Raw genomic sequence first — 19,242 nt, forward strand, 5'->3', positions numbered from 1 at the left:
GACGAATGTGTCTATCTGTTCAATTTTATACAAGTTCAAGTGTTTAATTATACCTATCCAAAGTGAAAGATCATAGTTATCAACTTGGCGTGAAATTTTGGATCATATCTATATATTATGCCTATTATTAATTAGACTAAATTATTACTCTAAAATATATTTTTATTTAATTAATTTTCCTAAAATATATGTCATGTCAAATCTAGTGGAGGGAAATATATATATTTTCTTTATTTTTTATGAAATTTATTTATTATTTTGGATGATTAATAAAAGATTGAATTTGGTGTATATAAGAAGGGAGGGAGTACTATACAGATACTTGTACACATATAACAGGCCAAATACTCTGTACATTTCAGTTTTCTCAAAACAGAAAGTGGCTTTTCCTCTGCATTTTCCTTCTTCACGCCTCTGCAGTGACCAAAAATCTCTGTTAATCGCTTCATAAATCGACCGTAAAAATGGCTTCTGAGTGAAACGGGAGACTAGAATCTTTACTTAATCTGTTTTTCTCTGTTTTTTTTTTGCGCAGTACAACTTAAAAACTTGCTAGAAGTTTAAGGGATTCCTGTTTTGAAGATTCGGAGTTTGTGATTTCAGGTACATTAACTTTATTTTATTTTTTTGCTTTTGAAAATGTGATGATCTCTGGTATCAAGTGTATATGTTTCTATTTACGTATAAATAGCATGTATATATGTGTACGTTTTATTTTGTTACAAGTTTTGTATTAAGTTATTACTAGTGTGTGTTTCTTCTCGCAACATTCTAGGGTTTTTGTAACCCTTCATGTGGTTATGGGTTTTGAGGTATGGTGATGGATGATTTGCTATAGTAACTCATGGAACCGCCTTTTTTTTTTTCAAATATGAAAAGTAAATATAGGGTGAAGTCAAAAGATCAACATCTATTGTATATATAAATAAAAAAATAACTAGAATCATGTATAAACAGCTTAATTTTTTGAGGAAGGGGCTGATACTACCTGGCTCTGCCCCTCTATAGAGCCTTCTGTTATTACTTGTGTTTGAAACAGAGGTGGTTCCAGATTTCTGTTTTGTGTTTTTGTGTGTATAGTAAACGGTGCATCTGCTACCTTTGAATCCTGGATTAATATTTAATTGAAAGAAAAACAATTCAAAGAAACGCCATACTATATTCATCGAGGTGGATGATTGTTATGATTTACTTTGGACCCTATGTGAAAATAGGACGCAACAAATTAGTATTTTGTATTTTTCAGTTTGCCTTTTGTACTGAGCAATTAGACAGAATTGATTATATTGCTACACATGGATTGAATCTCCCAAACTAAAATTTGAGGTAATCCGGACTTTATAATGAAATTGCTGCTCAGGTATCAAATTGTATTACTGTCTGATTGTTTCTTGTGTTCACTTTGACAGTCTCTAGCATTAATTTGTTCCACAGACTATTCTCTAGTTTAGTTTGGTTATCAACAAAATACAAACTGTTATTTAGCTTTTAATCTCATTACAGGTTGAAGATGTCTCATAGAAGATCAGGGAAAAGTGGGAGGACTGATTCAGAGTTTGAAGAGCTGAAGTATAAATACTTCAAAGATTTAAGAGATGAAAAGGTCAAAATTAGTCGTTCTGGGAAGTATTTCAAATGTCCATACTGTCAGGATTCAAGTAGAGAGTATGATTCACAAGAGCTTCTACGGCATTCTTCCCGCATTGGTATAGATTCAAGAAGTGCTAGTTTTAGAGACAAGGCTAGACATTTGGGATTGTTCAAGTACTTAGATAGGTACATACATGTAGACAAGAACACGTCTGAATCAAGTCGGAGGAGATATTCTGAGCTATCAGGGGAAGGTTCTCAATATACCAAGAGTAATCCAGTAGAGCCATCTCAGGTCACGGAGAAGTCTGAAGGTGGAGGAAATTTTTATCCGCCTGCTGCTAGGAGCATTGAAGCAGTGGATAGACCTGTTGATGGTGCTGAAGAGCCCCTGAGAAGGAAAAAACAAAATGCGGAGAACAGAGTGGTACTCGAACCTCCTCCCAAAAGTACTAAAGATGGTATGCAACCCCAACCTCTCCTAGCATCTAGTAAGCCAGGTATCAGCAAGACCAAGGATGATCTAATAGTTTTTCCTTGGATGGGGATAGTAGCCAATATTCCTATTGAATATAAGGAAGGGAAACGTGTAGGTAAAAGTGGAACAAATCTTAAAAAGCTGTGGATTGAGAAAGGGTTTAATCCACTGAAGGTTCATCCTTTGTGGAACTACAAGGGTCATACCGGATATGCCATTGTGGAATTTAAAGGGGATTGGTCGGGATTCATGAATGCTATAGCATTTGAAAAAGCATTCGAATTAGATAAACATGGGAAAAGAGATTGGAATTCAGTAAGACATCCAGATAGTAATTTGTATGCTTGGATTGCACGTGATGAAGATTACAACGCTGGGTCTTTCATTGGTACTTATCTCCGTAAACATGGAGATCTTAAGTCAGTTTCGGGAATACAGGAAGAGAACAAGAGGAAAGATTCAAGGCTACTATGGACCTTGACCAACGAGTTAGAGATGAAGAACAAGGAGTGTGAAGAGATGGAGAAGAAAATAACCAGAGCAGAAGTTTTTATGGATAATGTGATGAGTCAAAAGGAGGAGATGGTCAAAAACTACAATGAAGGTGTGTTTTCCTTTTGCCTCTTTGCTGTAAACTAGTTACATAGTATATGTATCTCTATCTTATTGCTTCACTTTTAACATAATGCTAAAAGATACATCTGGTAAAATTTGTAACTTGTATCATGAAGTTGTGCTCATTCTTTTGCTGTGTTCCTCCTCTAATGTTGTATGATCTGTTTACCAGAGATGGAGATGATGCGGCATAAAGCGTTCCATCAGCTCGATGATGTTATACGTGAGCATGAGAAAAGCAAAATGCAACTTGAAGCTCAAAAACAACAATTGATGCAACAAGAACTGGAATTGAGAAAACGTGAAGCACTGAATGAGAGTGAGAAGAGAAAGCTTCAGCTCCAGAAAGAGATGGTAAAAAAGAGGCATACAGAAAATTACTTTATTTTTTTTTTGCAGGTGATGCTTCAACAAAGGGAAAGTAGAGATGATACTCTTTGGGTCTCTAAGATACTGCAGTTGTTCCTTTTAAAGATGTTTAACATAATTTTTATCTGATCTAAAGGAATTTGAATTATTCGAGCATATCCAGTGTGGTTAACACCGCCTTTCTGCTAACACTTGGCTTGCCTGATAATATGGTTACAGGAATTAATTCGAATACCAGGTCCGTAGATGTCTTCTGATGCTTTAGCCTGATAGCCATTTGAAATTCTTTAATTGCAGAATGAAAGGGCAATATTGGAGCAGAGAAATGCAGATGAGAAAATGCTGCAATTGGCTGAAGATCATAAGGTGTGTTGTGCTATTTTGGCCTAATACAGCCTCTTTGAATACAGAATACTCCATAACTTTTAGCAATTGACTTTGAGCTTATCCTTGCAGAGAGTAAAGGAACAACTTCATAAAAGAATAATTGAACTGGAAGCGAACCTTGATCAGAAGCAAGCACTACAGTTGCAGATTGAGCGCTTAAGAGGTTCAATGGAAGTGATGCGACTCATGAATGAGGAAGGCGACGTCGAAGCTAAGAAGAAACTGCAGTCAATTCAAGAAGAAATCAAGGAGAGTGAAGAAGAACTTGATAGCTTGGAAACACTGAATCAAGCTCTAATTATAAAGGAAAGACTTACAAATGATGAGGTGCAGGAAGCCCGTAAAGAATTAATCCATGTGAGTATTTTACCTTTTTAATTCATCTTCATAAATATTTGTTTATAATGAAGCAATGTGATTTTACTCTACGAAAATTGGAGGTAAATATATATGCTTTAGATAGGTTTTGGTTACTTTATTCTTGTCCACCAAAGTAACACGCATTTTTATTCACCAGCACGAGCAATGAATCCTTCTATTTGTTAAGGAGTGAGTACACCATAGATCTGCCTTTTAGGAAGTCGAGCAGACGCTTTTCATTCTTCACGCATTTGCTTCAATGATAATTGCCCATTAATTAGTTTGTATTGGGATTCAATCTAGAACTACATCTTCACAATCAATAAAATGCTCAGCAGTGTTAAAAAGAAGAAAAAAGAATAGTGCCAGGACATATTGGTATTTGCTAGCAAGATCCAGTGCCTAGATGAATTCTTTTAGCTGCCGTTCCACTGCTTGAAACAGTATGCCCACCTACATTAAGTGCCTTTGTCATTTACAAGTTTGTATCTGCTAAAAGTGTAAAATTTTCTCAATAAAATTCTGGAGATATGCATTACAGAGGAACCTTCTGGAGATGGTAAATCTAACTTGGTAGTTTATTTTACTCCTAGAATTGTTTTTCCCCTCCATGTATGCCCTTGCTTTAATCAATGTAATTTTCTACATTCATGAATCACGATCATAAACATTATTTTTTTGGTCATTTGAATTATCATACATGTTTGGTTTATCATACTTCTTCCTCTGTAATGTTTATTTCCAGAGATTCTCATTCATAATCAGCCAAAGCTTGCTAATATAGCTCATGCATTAAATTGGCATCTGAAAACGTTTGCAGTAGTAGCTGCAAGCTGTATATTTTTAAATGTACGTTGCCTTTATATCTAGAATAAAGGAATAGAATTACAGACCTACAAATCAGCCTCCATGGTTCTAAAGTTTATAAAAGTATTTGTGTAACATGAAAAGATGATTTCAGTCTCAACCTGCTAAACAGTACTGTATGAACAGCAATTTTATGTGCAATCTTCATTTCTTTCCCTTTGCTCTAGTTAATTAGTGCTTTCAAATTTTTTTCACGCAGGGTTTAAGGGAGAGTCGTGCTTTTATCGGTGTCAAGAGAATGGGGGAACTTGATGGGAAGCCATTCCATGCTGCTGCCAAAAGAAAATTTAATCCTAAAGAAGCAGCAGAGAAAGCAGTGGAGATATGTTCGTTGTGGGAGGATTACCTGAGGGATCCAAACTGGCATCCTTATAAGATTATCCAAAAGGGTCATACTGCTGAGGTATGTACACTTTTTAACTATTATTACATGTATTCTTTGTTTTTGTTTTTTGAAATGTTTACTCATTCAATTTTTATTTGCTTAGGAAATAATTGATGATGATGATGAGAAATTGAAGGAACTAAAGGCCGAATATGGTGATGAAGTTTATCAATCTGTTGTAACTGCGTTAAACGAGTTGAATGAGCATAACCCCAGTGGCAGGTACCCAGTACCTGCGTTGTGGCATTACAAGGAAAAAAGAACTGTGTCATTGAATGAAGGAGTTAAACACATAATGAAGCAGTGGAAGGCCCATAAGAAGAAATTAAGATAAAGCATTTGACTAAAGTTTGAGGGGAAAGAAGTAGGAGAGTTGATTGTCCTAGTATTAATCCTAGTAGGCAAGCTGAACTATTAAAGGAGTTCAGATTCTGCAAAAACTTCATTAGTTTTGCTCTAAATTTCAGACGAGACAGTTTGTTCTTTATCTGCTGCTTTCTTTTGTCATTAGATAGATTGCAGCTTCAAGTATTGTGTGAATTTTGAGCACAAACAGGCAACAGGTAGAAATAAGCATTTGACAGGACAGAGAGCTATTTTACAGAGGAATACTCTGTAATTTCACAGCACAGTGCTGTCATTCTCTTCATCAACAAAGCCTGTCCATTGGTTTTTCAGGAATATTGCCTGATTCATCTTTCTCACTCATTTTTACTGTTATTTGTGTAGATTGAGTAAATGATTTTAATGGTTATATTGATCTCACTTCTCTTCGTTATTGTGTTTCCTACAGGAGACAATGTTTCTACTTTCACGAGGTAGGGGTAATGCTACCTACACTCACTTTCTTTAGATCATAGTTGTTGGATTATTAGTTTATGGAGTAAGAGTTTAATTGGAGATTTGATGACCCCCAAGTAAATATGATTATATTGTGGAACGTGCAAATCTCTACTCAATTATCCAGACATACACAATTTCTTGTGCTTCATGGATGTCTATACCTTAAGAGTTGAAATAACCTTTGAAATTCCCATGAAATTGTGCTCTCTGCTGTCCCTTCATAAAGTCTACTTGGGAATTGCGTATTATAGTTTAACAATGTAATCCTATATGTAATAATAAACTGATTTAAAAGGGCTAAAAAGAAAGATTTTACGTTGGAAAATGTACGTGCTATTATCATGTAGAATTCACTTATAAGACTCCTGGGAAGTTACTTACATTCCACTACTTTTAATGGCTCAACTTCCTCCCATGAATTTCCTTTTCAACAAATGAGAGCATGTTTAAATGCCAGAAATTGTCCATTTAAAACACAGTAGCTACCAGAAATGGATTATTCGCAATCAAATTGGAACAAAATTTCAACTACCACGATATATATTTTCAATCAAGCTTACTACAAATTACTGAAATACAAATAGTGAACACATTTACCTCATGAGGATGACATTCATCAAAGCAAAGTATACTAAAACAGTAACAACAAAACAAGTAGAATAATCGTAAAATAGATTTCATACTAAATTATATAGTCCTAATAGAAGCTGCGGGCTACATGTTTTTGCAGCCGCTTCAGCTCTTCTATCATCTACACTTCATCCCTTCCCAAATCCCTATTACAATTTCTCCACAAAATTCATCAATCCTTCCCCTTTCACCTCCAACAATAAAAGGTCCAAAAATATATAAAAAAAAGAACCCCATTACCAGAAAAACTTTACTTTTCCATAATCCCAATTCCAGAAAAAGCATTTTCTTTTTCTAACTACTTTCACAATCTCCCAAAATACCCATTAACAACCATAGTCAAACAGACACATAAAATAAAATTACTACTACACTATTTAAACTCTGAAATTCTTCCCAACAAAAGTTTGACCAAATTGCCAATGTGCAGGTGCTATATTCCATGAAGTAGAGCTCCTTCTATCACCAGCTCTAACCCTAAATGAAAGTGACTGACCAAACAAAACTGAATTTGTTTGCCAATTTTGCCCCCAGTTCCTGCTCATACTTATCCAATTAGTTTTTGAACCTTTAATACTAAGACTCGCAATATCCCCTGCACCCGCCACGTTCGTTACCAAAACCAAGTTGAAGTAACGGAAACCGTTAATTGTGAACCTTATTCCACCTTGCTTCCTGCATGGCACCCTGCGTAAATAAATAGAATAACTCAGGTCAATTTAGTCATCCATATGTTACGGTAAAATAATTACTAGGAAACTATGCTTCACAATCTACGGGTTGCTGTTTGACATTTTCCGCTATACTAGTTACGGAGAGGATTCGCGCATAAAATACGGAGAAGGTGTTATTTATCGATCGATTAAAATAATTAGTTTTATAGTTGTTAATCCATCGATTAAAATAATTGCATTCAATATTTTTATAGTCCAATGGTGACAACTGTGTATTTGGTACAATAACAGATATTAATAGGGTAAAAGAGAAAAAGCATGCGAGTTGTACATTTTGGCAGGTTATTATTTCTTCTACCCAAATGAAAATGACAAAAGCAATAAATAAAAGAACCAACTAGAAAACAAACCGAAATGGGGCACAAAAAAAACACAGTAACTGACAGAGAAAGATAAGGAATCTTACCGGCGATAAACGACGGGGACAATTCCGGCACGGTACTCCGCGATATGGAGGAACATAGGCATGGCGAGGTCGAAATGAGGGCGAGGAGGGTTACACCAACCGCCGTTGTCGTTTGGGAGAGCAAAGTTGGGAGGGCAGAAGTTCGTAGCAGTAATGAAGATGGAAGGACTTCCGGGATGGCACCATTGTGGGTAGTTGTCACATTTGATCTCAAAACACGCTCCACAACTCAGTCCATTGTTGAATAGCGCTGTGCTAAGTGCTCCATTGTTCACTCCGTATCCCTGACTGTATAGGTTACCATACCCACACGCTCCACCTGTAAAATCATCACAAATCTCAAAATTAGTCTAAATTTTAGTTACATTACACTTTTAGATCTACAAGCATTTCTCTGAAAATAAAATCAAAATGCTAGAGAAGAAGAACAAAATAGAGTAGAAATGGGGCATTTCATGTACATACACAAAAAAAAAAACGCTGCAAATGAGCAAAGACTCATAGATTTACAAATTGACTAACATTTCCGTGAACATTGAACGAGAAATAGACCAAAAATAGAGTACATTATGTGCAGAAAAAAGAGTAGTCTGTGAGTTGAAAGTAGAAGATTACAGAGGAAACGGTGACATACCCATAGTACCAGAAGCGTCGCTTCCGCCATAAAAGGTAGCATGAGCACTCTGCCATGCTCCGGCAGTAAAAACACCAGGGATTCTAGCTTCAGCTGTTAGTAAAATTAGTGAAAAAAGTGAAGCAACACAGAAGGCCACATTCAAAAACCCCATTTCTACTAAAAAACAGAAGGAAAAAGAAAAACTGGGAAAATGTATGAAGGAAGATGAGGAGGAAGTAGTGGAGGGAAAGAGGACTACTTATGGAGGGAGCAAGGAAAGTGAATCAGTGGCAGTAGATGTAATTATAGTAGCATTACATATCCCTTTTTGGAAATGGCAGTATTTAGCAGTAAACGATAATTCAACTTTTCTTCTGTTTTGTGTGTCACACTCCAATAGAGAGTTACTTTTTGCTATTTTTTTTTTTAATTGATTAGTACATTTTGTAAAAAAAATATATACAGTTTATTTTAAATAGTAAAAGCTAAAATTACTTTTACTTTTTACATGAAAACTCTGTCGCATTTACTTCCTTTTAATTATTACAGTATGGTCCATTAAAACACTTTAATCAGAGTCTTTTCACATGAAATAAATTGATTAAGAAAAAAATAGTATCTAATTTTAGAGTAATATTTCGAAACGGAATATTATAAAATTTATTTTTTTCTATTTTAGTTATATTCAAATTTAATAATCATTGATAATTACTTTTACTGGCATGTTGTAAAAGCAAAGGGGAACCAGGTGGATGAGTCCATAATTAATGGGCCTATGCGAAGAGCATTGTGGGCTTTGAGCGGGCCCATTAGAGAAAGGCATTTCTCGAGCCGCACGCGCGACGGACAGCTAGCACTCTACCAGGGCACTTTGGTAAAAGGTGAAAACAAACAAATTATTGACTTTTCCCTCCACAAGATATACAATCTTCTCTATCTATACTCTTTTTTCAATTTTAATATTCTCTTCGTTTTAATTTGTTCCTTACTAACAACAATCCTGGTAAGAAAGATAAATAATTTTTATTTCCAGTCGAAAGGTTTCGAATTCAAGCTCACTAGATACAAAATCGCTTATGTTAGAGAGCATTTTACCATGAAACTTTTCAACGTGAATTTAAATTTAGTCGGACTTCAATATTGATATCGAACACCAAGTGAAAAACTAAAAAACAAAAACAATGTTTACATGGTTAAGCTTGTGTATATCATATTCTTTTCAGATTAGATTTTGTGGGACTATACTAAGTATGTTATTATTGTTTTGACTTTGTATGAAGTTTAAATTAAAAAATATTTTTTGAATGTGATTTTACATTAAAAATATGCTAGTTTTAGACACATCATAAAAAATAAATTTTAAAATTTTAAAAACCATAAAGAGAAGTATTATAAAATAGAATAAAAAGAAAGAGTATTAGCGAACAAATTGAAATAGGTAGTAATTATTTGTAGGAAGGAGAAGGGTTAAGATTGAAGAAGTTTCATGGACAATTTACATGGAAATCTAATGATTGTGTCTCTCAAAACTATTGGCTATACTCCTTCATGCTTTATTCAAGTTATTATTAGACGCATTCATGATTTATTTTTTGGTGAATTTATTTTAAAAAAAAGTTATAATAAAAATATATTTTTTATTTAAAAAAGTGCAATTTCAAAACCTCAATTAGATTGATATTAGCACTACATTGCAAGGTAAAACTATAATTATGACTCATTAATCAAATGAGCTTTTAGTATTTTTTTGAAAATAAGTCCAAACACAATAAGTCAAAAAGTTTGATAAAGTTCATAGGGACAACTTATTTTTTAAGAGGCTACAATTCGAATTGCAAATGCATGAGCTCAAATCTAATATATAATAATTAGCTCTTTTTAAATATTCCCTCTATATTTTTATATTTAATTTTTTATAAATAAAAAAAGAAGAAGTAAAATAGAGAAAAATAAAATATTCACCAGACAGGAGACAATCACGGGAATTTCCTTTCTCCTTATATGTAAGGTAGAGCATACAATATTCATTCTTTTTCTTATAAACAAATGGAACTAAAATTATGAAAAATTGGGTGTAGAGAGTTAGGGGCAGAACGAAAAGAAAGCACTCTGATAGACTGACATTGATATAATAAGATAAAAATTTAGAAAGCGAATGAAACAGATACCACAAAAATTTTAAGAGTAAAATGAAAAATATTTGTAATAATTTATTTTTTTTAAAAAAAAAGTACCACAAGAGTCTATCGTGAATTCATCCAATTAATTAATGGAAAAGTTAGAGGAACTTTAAAATAGTGAAATATGCTTGAGATTAAGTTAGGGAAAAGTTATATAAGTAAACATATCATAATCTCTGAAATTTCTTATTATATAAAAAAATTGCAAACATATCATTTTTGATATATCCTTTTCTCCTCTCGATCAGATACATGTCTCTCTTTTCAGATATTTCTCTATCCCCTCTCGTATATGTCCCTCCCATTAGGTAATGTATCAGACAACTAAGAAATGTATGTGACATCAATAAAAAATTGGAGATTTTTATAATTAGAAAAACTTTTAAAATATGTTATAATTAGTCCCAAATATATGAGATTTGCATACTTTTTTTCTTAAAATAATTTGTTCCTTAAGTTCATTCTCAAATGCACTTTAATTTAGTCATCTTCAAGTAAAGAATTTAGAGAGGAAGGAAAAGGAAATATGAGCAGCCGACATTAAGGACAAACTTTAATTTCTCCAAGCCTTTGAAAAATAGAGATGCTTTATTCTAGTCATTTTAAATCTTTTTTTTTTTCATACAAGATTATTGCTTTTGATTTTTGAAGTACAAATATTTTAATTTTGGGAGGTGGGGGTCAATTCCTAAAAAGAAAAAAAGTGTTAATTGAGGTAATTAAGATGTAACTTCATGTTTGGAACGACGTATCTTTCGGTACATAATTAAATAATTAATTACTCTAAAAATTAGTTCACCTCGAATATTTTATTTTTGTTGTATTTTTCACCTTTAGTATTTGGAATTTTGTTAGCGTCTTTTAATTAAACTTATTGTCAACGGCCACATATAGTGTTAGGTGTTAGGTATTGTTACTTTCATTTGTACTGCTTTTACTAAAATGGCATCTTCTACAGTGTTACTGATTGGTACTCTACTAAAAAAAAGGATAATTAAAGCATCATGTTATGTTGAATTAAAATGAAATGCATTTTTCTTTTTAGAGATTAAAGTTTTAAATTATATATGTGTGTATTTATTAAATTCCTTTCGTGATAGGGTAGATATATTTGACTAGTAGAGTGAACATGCTATCAAATTAAAACATTATTATACCTAACATTCAACTAATTTTTACCCAACTTCCTCTTTATCTAATTTCTAGCGTGTCTACATATATAGCTCCCGGAATAAAAATTATTCCGATAAGGCGATAATTATACTTTCACCATTTTTTATTTTTTAAAAAAGTTTAAGAAAGTATTTTATTTTATTTTTGAACTTTATGATTTTAAACTAAAATAGTGTTGAATGTATTAAAATGTCATTTAATCTTATGATCTTAAATATGTCTAGTGAAAAGTTAAAATTAAGAAGTTGCCAGGAAAGAAAGATACGTTCCTTTTTATAATGACTAAAAGGTTAATTAAGACGAACAAAATTAAAACGAATATATATTCCTATACTAGTGTATATGTATCAATCATAATGCATGGACAAATTGTAGAAAATATTAAACAGCATATTTCTTGTCATATGAGTACAATGTTTTTGGATTCAACTGCATGATAAATTAAACAACAATTGCCAGTATTAGGTGTAGCCTACCAATAACAAGCTATATTGGATTTTGGAAATGTGTATCCAAGTTTCATAAATGATATAACAGTCCTTCCCACTGAGATGTGCTTGTAAGTTACTAAAAGTTGTTGACTGAGAGTTATAACTAAAGTGCCCCACTACTCAAAGCAAAAGATTCAATTTTTGCACGTTAGTTACCAATATTATTAAGTTGTGAACTAATTCTTGTTATAGAAATTTGTTTGTACTTACATTATAAATGTGTAAATATTTCAAGCATATAATGGATTGGTGACGTTTTGATGAGACTATAATGCAAAATTTGAGTCCTAAAAAGTAAAGAGTACTTCCAAAAATCACCGTTTCGAGTGTTATCTTTACTGTTTTTCCTAATCACAGTTAGGAGTTGTTTTTTGGGACCAATTCAATACGTGGAGAATTCCCTTTCACGGTTTCACTTTAACAGCCCCGTCCAACTTAAAGAGACAAAACTAGAAAATGTTCATGCACCCATATTTACATAAATCAAGCAATATAATTTGAGGAGTAAGTTTTTTTTTCTTAAAAACTCTCAAAAGCCCCAAAGTAAAAAAATCTGGATCCATACTTTATAGAGTGTTAATATGGGAATGCCTAATTGGAGAAAGGTTCCAACATTGGGGTTCGGTCATGAAAATGTTTCGTTGGGACCATGTAAGTTTTCGTAAACAGGGAGAAATAGCTTACCCTAACCCATGTACTAACTCCACGTTTACCATTTGTTTATTTTTTCTCTTTTGTCTTTTAGGACCATTGCATTGAATGCATTTTCATCCTGAGAGTTGAGACATGCCAACATCATCAACCTAAGGCTACTCATAACCAATCCAGGACCAAACTACCACAACTACCATCTTAAGTAACCTGCAAGTCATCAAGAGTACTTTTTTGGCCCCTCCAGTAATACTCTACTACTAAGGAGGTCTTCAGGAACATTATAATCAATAAATTCATCATAAATACATGCAATTATTAGACTGACATAATGGTAATTTACTCTGTTGAAATAGGAACTGTTCGTACATGGATAATCAAATCAAGTTATTTGTCTCTGGTTGTTTTCTCAAGGCAGAAGACTACCAACCAATTAATAGATGTGTTACTATACAATTTGAGAAACAAACTACCTCTTGATTAACAATTTACAATAATTTTTTAAGTGCATGAGTAGCTAGAGTGAGAAGGGTTTTTGTTACTCCTATCTTGTTAAGATTGCAGACTGATGAACTGAGGCTTACACCTCGTTTAGTCATCATTATTCCCTGTATTGTGAGGCCTAGACCTCGTTTAGTCATCATTATTCTCTTTATTGTGAGGCCTAGACCACAATTTTTGTAGCAGTGCCTTAACTGTCTGTTATCACCATGTCAAAGGAAGACTAGTCAAAAGTATAAGATACTACTGAAAGATTTGAGCAAATGAAGCTTCATCCATGAAATATCCTCAAGCATCTGTGGCAATAATGTCAATCAAAATAGAACAATGATCTCTCATTTGGTGAGACAGTTGAGTTCATGTACCTTCAGTTTGCCAAGAGTTGAGTTCATCTACCTTTGCTAAGCTCAGCTTGAGTCACGATCATGTAATTCAGGATCCATCTTGTAAATTTCACGGGTTTATAGAACAAGCTGTAAAATCCTGCATCAGAATTCAACACAAAAGTTAAGAAGATGACTAAGACTGAGTAGTTTAGGTTATTAAACCCTTTGAGATTTGAAATGGACAAAATTCTGTCCAATTAGGACGGTCTCTATAAGGACCTCTACCTACAAGCTTAATCAAACTCATTCCATAAAGAACAGAACCAACATATCTGCTCAATGAAGTGGATTGTATCAAATCGATCTACCTACTGCTCTTTTTTTAATCATTAAACTCTAATGGATATTGATATCAGTTGTAAGTAAGACGATGATAAGTTGTAAGAACAACATAAAAACCAGTCAAAAGATCATTATTGGTAACTGCAGTCTGAAAGTAGGAGATTTTTCCATGGTGCAATCTGAAAGTAAAAGTTGGTGACAGCCATAAAGATCAAGATTAAACCTGTCTGAACGGATGTCTACTCTGCAAAAGTGATGGCAACAGAACTTTTGGAAAACAAAGGGCTACCATCTGATGAAATTTTGCTCAAACTACACAGTAAACTATCAGTATTACAGAAACACGTAAAGATTGAATCACTAAATAGTCAAACATTCAAGCTGAATTCTAGTGGGAAGAGTTACCATACCTTTGACGGAACCTAATATCGGTATACGAGTTGATGACAATGGAACGGGGGCAGAGAGTTTGGAGATGAATGGTACTCAGGAAGCATGACTGGTAGAACTGTACTCACATAATAGGCTACCAAATAGTATCAGGTCGTTAGCCTGGTGGAGGATTATATGTGGGATGTGGCGAGTACACAGGATCTTGGGAGCATACAGATTGATGATAATTGAACGCGGGCATAGAGTTTGGAGATTAATGGTACTCATGAGGAATTCCTCTGGTAGAACTGTACTCACTTAATAGGCTACCAAGACGGTATTCAGGTCGTAAGCCTAATGGTGGATTATACGTGGGATGTGGTGTGTACACAGAATCTTGGGAGTATACGGGTTGATGATAATGGAAAGCGGGCAGAGAGTTTGGAGATGAATAACACTCATGAGGCATGCCTCTGGTAGAACTGTACTCACTTAATAGGCTACCAAGACGGTATTCAAGTCGTAAGCCTGGTGGAGGATTATACGTGGGATGTGGTGAGTACACAGGATCTTGGGAGTATACGGGTTGATGATAATGGAACACGGGCAGAGAATTTGGAGACATTCAAGAGGCATGCCTCTGGTAGAACTGTACTCACTTAATAGGCTACCAAGATGGTATTCAGGTCGTAAGCCTGATGGAGGATTATACGTGGGATGTGGCGAGTACACAGGATCTTGAGAGTATACGGGTTGATGATAATCGAACGCGGACAGAGGGTTTGGAGATGATTGGTACTCAGGGGCATGCCGCTGGTAGAACTGTACTCACTTACTAGGCTACCAAGACGATACTCAGGTCGTAAGCCTGGTGGAGGATTATACGTGGGATGTGGCGAGTACACAGGACCTTGGGAGGACAAATTCGCAGAGTATAAAGCATAGGGATGATGGTTTACAACATCCTGGAGTCCTGCTTCCACATTTACTAGCTGATATTCGTGAAGCTCTACTAATGCATCCTATCTGGGATAGTCATAATGCTCTGCTAGAGTCTCTCCTCTGTAAATATCAGGATTTAGCAGTTTGTCCGCCTATAAGAACCGTGAGGCTCCACCAGTCGTCCCTCTCTGGAAGTATCACGATTATGTGTCATTGTGTCACATCCATAAACACTGTTTTCCAAAGCTTTGTTATGTGATTGACCAGCAGGAAGTGGTTGTGAATTTTGAGGCCAAGCTAATGGCAGCAATGGAGTTGTAACTACATCGCTTTTCAGCAGATGTGGATGTGAGTGGTACCTAGGCTCTTCCATCCACTTAGTTTGTCGAACATGTTCAGGCTGTCTACTTTTATCCATGCGCCGCCCCTTAGTTAAACTTGTCTTGTCCATAGTACTGGTCTCTGATTTGAGTTGTACACCCGACGCTTTGCTAGCAGAAATGAAAAGCCTACACAAATTCTTCACCAATTGATTTGCAACAAATACACAAAAAATGTTGGCATGATCCACCAGGAAACATAAATATTATCACCATCCAAACAAATCTAAGGATTTCCAATAAATGCAAATACAATGTGCAGATACCTGTTCAGAGGTCAATTTACAATTAAACTTTGTCTTCGTGTAATAGTTTGTTTGAATTACTTCCCTAAATTTCTCCTCTACTAATGGTAAGCAATCATCAACAATGGAAAAACAGACCCGAATCATCAAACATATAGTTAAGACAAAGAGGGCATTCAAAAGATCATATCCATGAACTGCACTAAACATAAGCACCAATACAATTCTAGAACCCAAAACCACCACCAGCCCTTACTCGACAAAGTATTCCAATCCAAAGAAACAAAATGAAAGATAACTCCGTAAATCCCATCCATCGTACTCCTAGTCTCCCCACCTTTCACCCCAATATCAAAATACACACACAAAATATAACAAAAGAGAAGCCCCTAAGTGTCACTCATATGCTAACAACTTATGTACATGCTTCATCTAAGAAGTTTGAATTCTACTCCTTTTTTGTTTGTTTGCATACAACAGGTGGCCCTTTTTGATGCCTTCACTATAGTTTTACAATATTTACCTATCAAGAAAATAAAAGCATCCATCTCTAATTTGAAGTCATAGTGCTAAACTGGAAGCAAATTATACTTGCTTTGACTATTAATAGCACCAATTCTAGTGACATAAATAGCTATTATAACTTGAACAACAAACTCAAAGAAAGATATTTAGGATCCAAGAATCAAAAGTGTTCCTCATCAATCAACCTGTCTCTTCTGAGCCATTCTGCAGTTAAATTAAACTGCATGTAAATTAGGTCTCCTCGTATGTTCTATGATATAAAATGCAGGCTCCACAACCAAATTTAATATCCCCCCTTCTTAAAAAAAAATGGAAGAAGTTCAGCATTTCTAACCAATCAAATTCAGCTTATTATCTTTCCTTCGTTGGCTTTGTGCCTAACTGCCTATAGCATAAATTATTATTTTTTTGTATAGAAAAAGAATCAAAGGTCCATACAAATAGTTACTATTCACTAACAAACCATCGCAGACCTGAGCATCAAACATTGAAAACCATTTAAGACGTTCCCTCGTCAAGTGTTTACAAAGCATACATAGATGCTGAAATTTACCTCCTCTCACTGTTCTCGCGTAGGAAATCAACAGATATTATAAGTCACAGCCTACTGAAAAAAAATACAGTACCTCAACAAAAATTGACTGTAACTTTATCTTCATGACTAATTTTGTGAAGTAACAATGTCAACAAATTTTATCGTGCGAAATCCCTTCTCAGGAACTCTCAACTTCCCTCAATTACCCCTCTTCCCATCAGTCAGGAAAACAATCATTAGTCCAAGGCGGAGAACACCAGAGACAAAAGACAAGGAAGGAGGGATTTTGCTCAGAATTGGAACAGGTGGGAAAACACAGCAGCTAAATGTTAACCCTTGTTGATAATGTATTGAGGTCTTATAGCTCATCCTCTACAGATCCCAGAGATGTTGTTAGCTCATTTCAGTTATTGGTCAAAACCAACTTTACTTTTGCATTTTACGACTAGCAACGTTCTTCAAAGCAAAAAAATCATAAAGCAGTAAAAGGTGAGATACAAAGAAACTCATAGCACAACTAACATACCTGGGATGGGAATCGAGACTTAAATGCCTTGGGTTCAATGCTAAAACTGCCATTTTCTGCAGCTTTGTAGATACCATACATCAATTTCAAATCAACGTCACATAGAAAGAGTTTCATCCCTTTATAAACTTTTTCAACCATCTCTCTCTTGTTTGCTGGGAGTCCCATAACCTTGTATCAATAGCATTCCTTCTTTGTCTCAGAATTGCACATGAATATCATACCCGTGCTATCAACCTGCTCAGGAATATCTCTGCCTTCACTAGACAATTTCTCAGGTAGCTTCATTTCCAGGGGTTACCTTCTTAGAGCTTTCATCATCACATGTGGAGACCAAATTTCCCATTTCTGTTCCCTTAGAATACTGATCATTGTCACCTTTGGGCGCCAAGTTTCCACAGTACTCATTAACCTTGCCTTCAGAGGCTACTTTCTTCAGAACCTGCTTAATTTCACCCTTCCCTTCAGGGTTTTCATTTGACTCTCTCTTCCGTGTATTCCTTTCATAGATTTTTTGGTCTTTTGATTTGTAATAGCTTCCAATTTTTCTATATTCTTTTTTTCGTCATTTCCTTCATATTCATCTTTACCAAGTGAGTCTCTTTTGTTATCTTTGTCTATAACAGCAGTATCTTCATTGTTACCCCTAACATCTTCTTCCATTACATCTCCTTCGTTATCTCTTACATAGTTAGCCAACATAGTTTCAGAGACAACTTTAGTTGCTTCTAGATTATTCTTCATCTTATTCATTATCAGAAAAGCTGTGTTATCGTCATCCGGAACTAATTTATCATTGATCAAACAACTAGAATTATCAAAATGAGAGATGTATCTTTCCATGACTAATACATACACACACCGACACACACAAACATCCAGTAAAAAATAGTTTCACAAACTAAAAGAGAAGATACGCAAAATATCCATGATTAGAACTTCATCAAGCAAAAACCGAAATGTAGGAGCAAAAATAATTAGCTTAGCGAAGGCGATTCTTCAATGCAACTGTAGAAACCCTAACCTCAATTTCAAACTTAAATATATCATCTATGAAGCAATTAAGCAAAATTTGGCGAGTTCAAAGAGAAATGGAGCCGTAACTTACTTGTTGATGAAGCTGATTGAAGCGAGCACCACTACTCCAAAGATGAGCTCCTCAAGCAGATTTGAGTGTTGATTGAGTTTGTGTATTGGAAGAGTGAGGAACAGGAAATGACGCTTACCGTGAGTGATGATCAAATTTTAACCGTAATGAAGTGACGATTTCCATGGCTTTGTGGGACCACCTTCTCCATCTACGTATAATTTCTTTGGAAAACGTGGAGCCATATCATTGGTTCTTTGATATTTTCTGCCACAACTATTTCTGTTGATTTAACAAATTTAGGACTTGCTCAAGAAAAGCCACTTCAAATTTAGCAAGCTTTTATAGTCACAAATCTCAAAGCATAAATTACGTACACAAAATTTCATAAAAAAGATTCAAAGAAATATTTAAATGTCACTCCTAAAAATTTTATTTGTTGCCAAAAGCAATTTTTTTTGGACCTTTTTACAATTAAACTTAGAATCTTTTCCTTATGTAAGCAAGATTTAAAGTACTAGTTATAGCATAACAGAAGATATAGTAGTATATACAAACTTTTAGAGTTTCTCTTATTATTCTCTTATATTTTTTAATTTATCAAATTATGTCACATAAATTATTAACGAAAAGAGTTATTGATGGTTAAATGATGTTTTTACTTAAAATTAGAAAAATACTCCTAT

The 19,242-nt window shown here is 34.5% G+C and overlaps 2 protein-coding genes and 1 long non-coding RNA gene across 4 annotated transcripts; 1 reads left to right on the forward strand and 2 right to left on the reverse strand.

Annotated features, from left to right (window-relative positions):
• The first annotated feature begins 360 nt into the window (after nucleotides 1–360).
• LOC101250312 (factor of DNA methylation 4-like) lies at nucleotides 361–5,824 on the forward strand. Its single transcript, XM_004242024.5, has 7 exons — nucleotides 361–603; nucleotides 1,504–2,672; nucleotides 2,856–3,037; nucleotides 3,350–3,418; nucleotides 3,509–3,796; nucleotides 4,866–5,069; nucleotides 5,155–5,824. Exons 2-7 carry the CDS (start codon nucleotides 1,511–1,513, stop codon nucleotides 5,383–5,385), a joined length of 2,136 nt encoding a protein of 711 aa, XP_004242072.3. The 5' UTR covers nucleotides 361–603; nucleotides 1,504–1,510; the 3' UTR covers nucleotides 5,386–5,824.
• A 725-nt stretch (nucleotides 5,825–6,549) lies between these two features.
• On the reverse strand, nucleotides 6,550–8,541 carry exp18 (expansin18). The gene is given in 3 exon segments (NM_001247832.2): nucleotides 6,550–7,211; nucleotides 7,665–7,983; nucleotides 8,299–8,541. Coding segments are annotated over 3 exon segments (783 nt in total). The 5' UTR covers nucleotides 8,453–8,541; the 3' UTR covers nucleotides 6,550–6,901.
• Nucleotides 8,542–13,093: 4,552 nt separating this feature from the next.
• Nucleotides 13,094–18,714, reverse strand: LOC104648000 (uncharacterized). Of its 2 annotated transcripts, XR_011221854.1 has the most exons (6): nucleotides 18,578–18,712; nucleotides 17,470–18,254; nucleotides 14,355–15,767; nucleotides 14,168–14,256; nucleotides 13,642–13,759; nucleotides 13,501–13,572 (listed from the first exon to the last, which is right to left on the reverse strand). It is a non-coding gene; the product is annotated as an uncharacterized lncRNA (long non-coding RNA). The 2 variants fall into 2 exon arrangements; XR_011221855.1 differs by lacking the exon at nucleotides 17,470–18,254 and having other exon boundaries at nucleotides 13,094–13,572; nucleotides 18,578–18,714.
• Between the last annotated feature and the right edge of the window lie 528 nt (nucleotides 18,715–19,242).

The sequence above is a fragment of the Solanum lycopersicum genome, chromosome 6, assembly GCF_036512215.1.
Source record: "Solanum lycopersicum chromosome 6, SLM_r2.1".
In the NCBI taxonomy this organism is placed as follows: Eukaryota; Viridiplantae; Streptophyta; class Magnoliopsida; order Solanales; family Solanaceae; genus Solanum; species Solanum lycopersicum.

What these genes read in the sequence shown, in the direction of transcription:
- LOC101250312 (XM_004242024.5), top strand. Translation starts at nt 1,511, where the DNA reads ATGTCTCATAGAAGATCAGGGAAAAGTGGGAGGACTGATTCAGAGTTT. An exon ending in GGTCAAAAACTACAATGAAG is followed by an intron (nt 2,673 to 2,855) that starts GTGTGTTTTCCT and finishes TCTGTTTACCAG; the next exon opens with AGATGGAGATGATGCGGCAT. An exon ending in AATTGGCTGAAGATCATAAG is followed by an intron (nt 3,419 to 3,508) that starts GTGTGTTGTGCT and finishes TTATCCTTGCAG; the next exon opens with AGAGTAAAGGAACAACTTCA.